This window comes from Trypanosoma theileri (genome assembly GCF_002087225.1).
Source record: "Trypanosoma theileri isolate Edinburgh chromosome Unknown TM35_Tth_41_V1, whole genome shotgun sequence".
Lineage (NCBI taxonomy): Eukaryota > Euglenozoa > Kinetoplastea > Trypanosomatida > Trypanosomatidae > Trypanosoma > Trypanosoma theileri.
The window spans coordinates 250,547-251,915 of NW_021639883.1; the positions used below are offsets into that span (position 1 = coordinate 250,547).

General features: G+C 35.9%; 1 protein-coding gene across 1 annotated transcript; it reads right to left on the bottom strand.

The window, feature by feature from the left end:
* Positions 1-155: 155 nt before the first annotated feature.
* On the bottom strand, positions 156-1,331 carry TM35_000411980 (uncharacterized protein; the record flags this gene model as incomplete). The annotated part of the gene is made up of 1 exon (XM_029029906.1): positions 156-1,331. One exon carries the CDS (start codon positions 1,329-1,331, stop codon positions 156-158), a length of 1,176 nt encoding a protein of 391 aa, XP_028878894.1.
* Positions 1,332-1,369: the final 38 nt, after the last annotated feature.

Here is a 1,369-nt window from a genome sequence, read left to right on the forward strand (position 1 = left end):
AAAAAAAAACAAGGTTCGTTATCTTTTCATTTTAAATACAACAAAGAAAACACGTTCTAAGATATTTATATTTCTTTTACATCACTCCAATGGAAGCAGAGATAAATAGAGAGATAGAGATAGAATGGTAAAAGTCAGAATAATCTCAAGTTCAACTAAAAACAGTGATACCATATCACTACTTCTGCAAGTACTGGATTAATACAGACATAGCAGTAGTTTAGATTACTCGGTTCTGCCTCATCACTGCGAGCAAAGAGCCGCAGTCCATTCACTTCCTGTACAGATACCACTGTAGATATGACTTCAGGAATTAACGTGGTATTTCCCCCGTCCACATCACGATCAGGTTCATCCATTACATTATCCCCATCATCACTATCAGTATTATTATTATTATTATTATTATTATTATTATTATTTTGATTAGTATTTCTTCTAGTTGAATCCTTTAATGGAATAGCTCGAATAGCGACAAGAGTCTTATACCACATACGAGCGGCTTCCAAATAGACTGTGAAATCATCATCCCACTGATTGTTTGTACCACCACCAGCAACAAAACGCCAAACAATATGATATAAAAACTCTGCCCGCTCTTTTTTATTAAAAAGTAGACGTAATTCTGAAATAGGGATTTGAGCTGCGGCACTATAAGAGAACATATCCATATCATCATAATCATCATTATCTTCACGGCATACGGCGGTGTTATTTACTAATAAGAATAAAGCTCGTAGTTCATCCGTGACGGGAATATCATGCGGGAGATACATATCCCCTCTCTTTACAATAGGCATTCGAACACCATCAAAAGGTTCCACACGATCATTATTATTATTATTATTATTATTATTATTATTATAAATAGAATCCGAGTGATCTTTATCGTTCCCTTCAACACAACGCACCACTCCAGCCTCCACAAGACGTTTAAATGGATCCAACGTTATCCAATTGCAGTTAAGCTCACTGTACTCCACACCACCACGCTTATTACTACTATTATTATTACTATGATGATAATTAGAAGAAGAAGAAGAAGCCTTCAGTCCAAGTGCCTCTTGCACGACTGTAGACTCAAAGAGAGCAGAAAGAAATTCCTGTAAAAGTCCTTTATGAAAACCAGAGAATCGAAGAGGTCCTAGTACACTACTGTTCATACCACCATTGAAGTGATCCTCTTCAAGTTGAAAACGAAAAGCACAGAGACGTGTGTTTAGATGTAAACCCCATCTGTCCTGTACTTCCTTAAAGAAGGAATCATTCAGTATAGACTCAAATCGTTCTTGTCGGAGTTGTTCAAACGAAAAGCGTTGTTGTACTACCATCACTCTTTCTTCTTTTAGATATATATATATATATATAT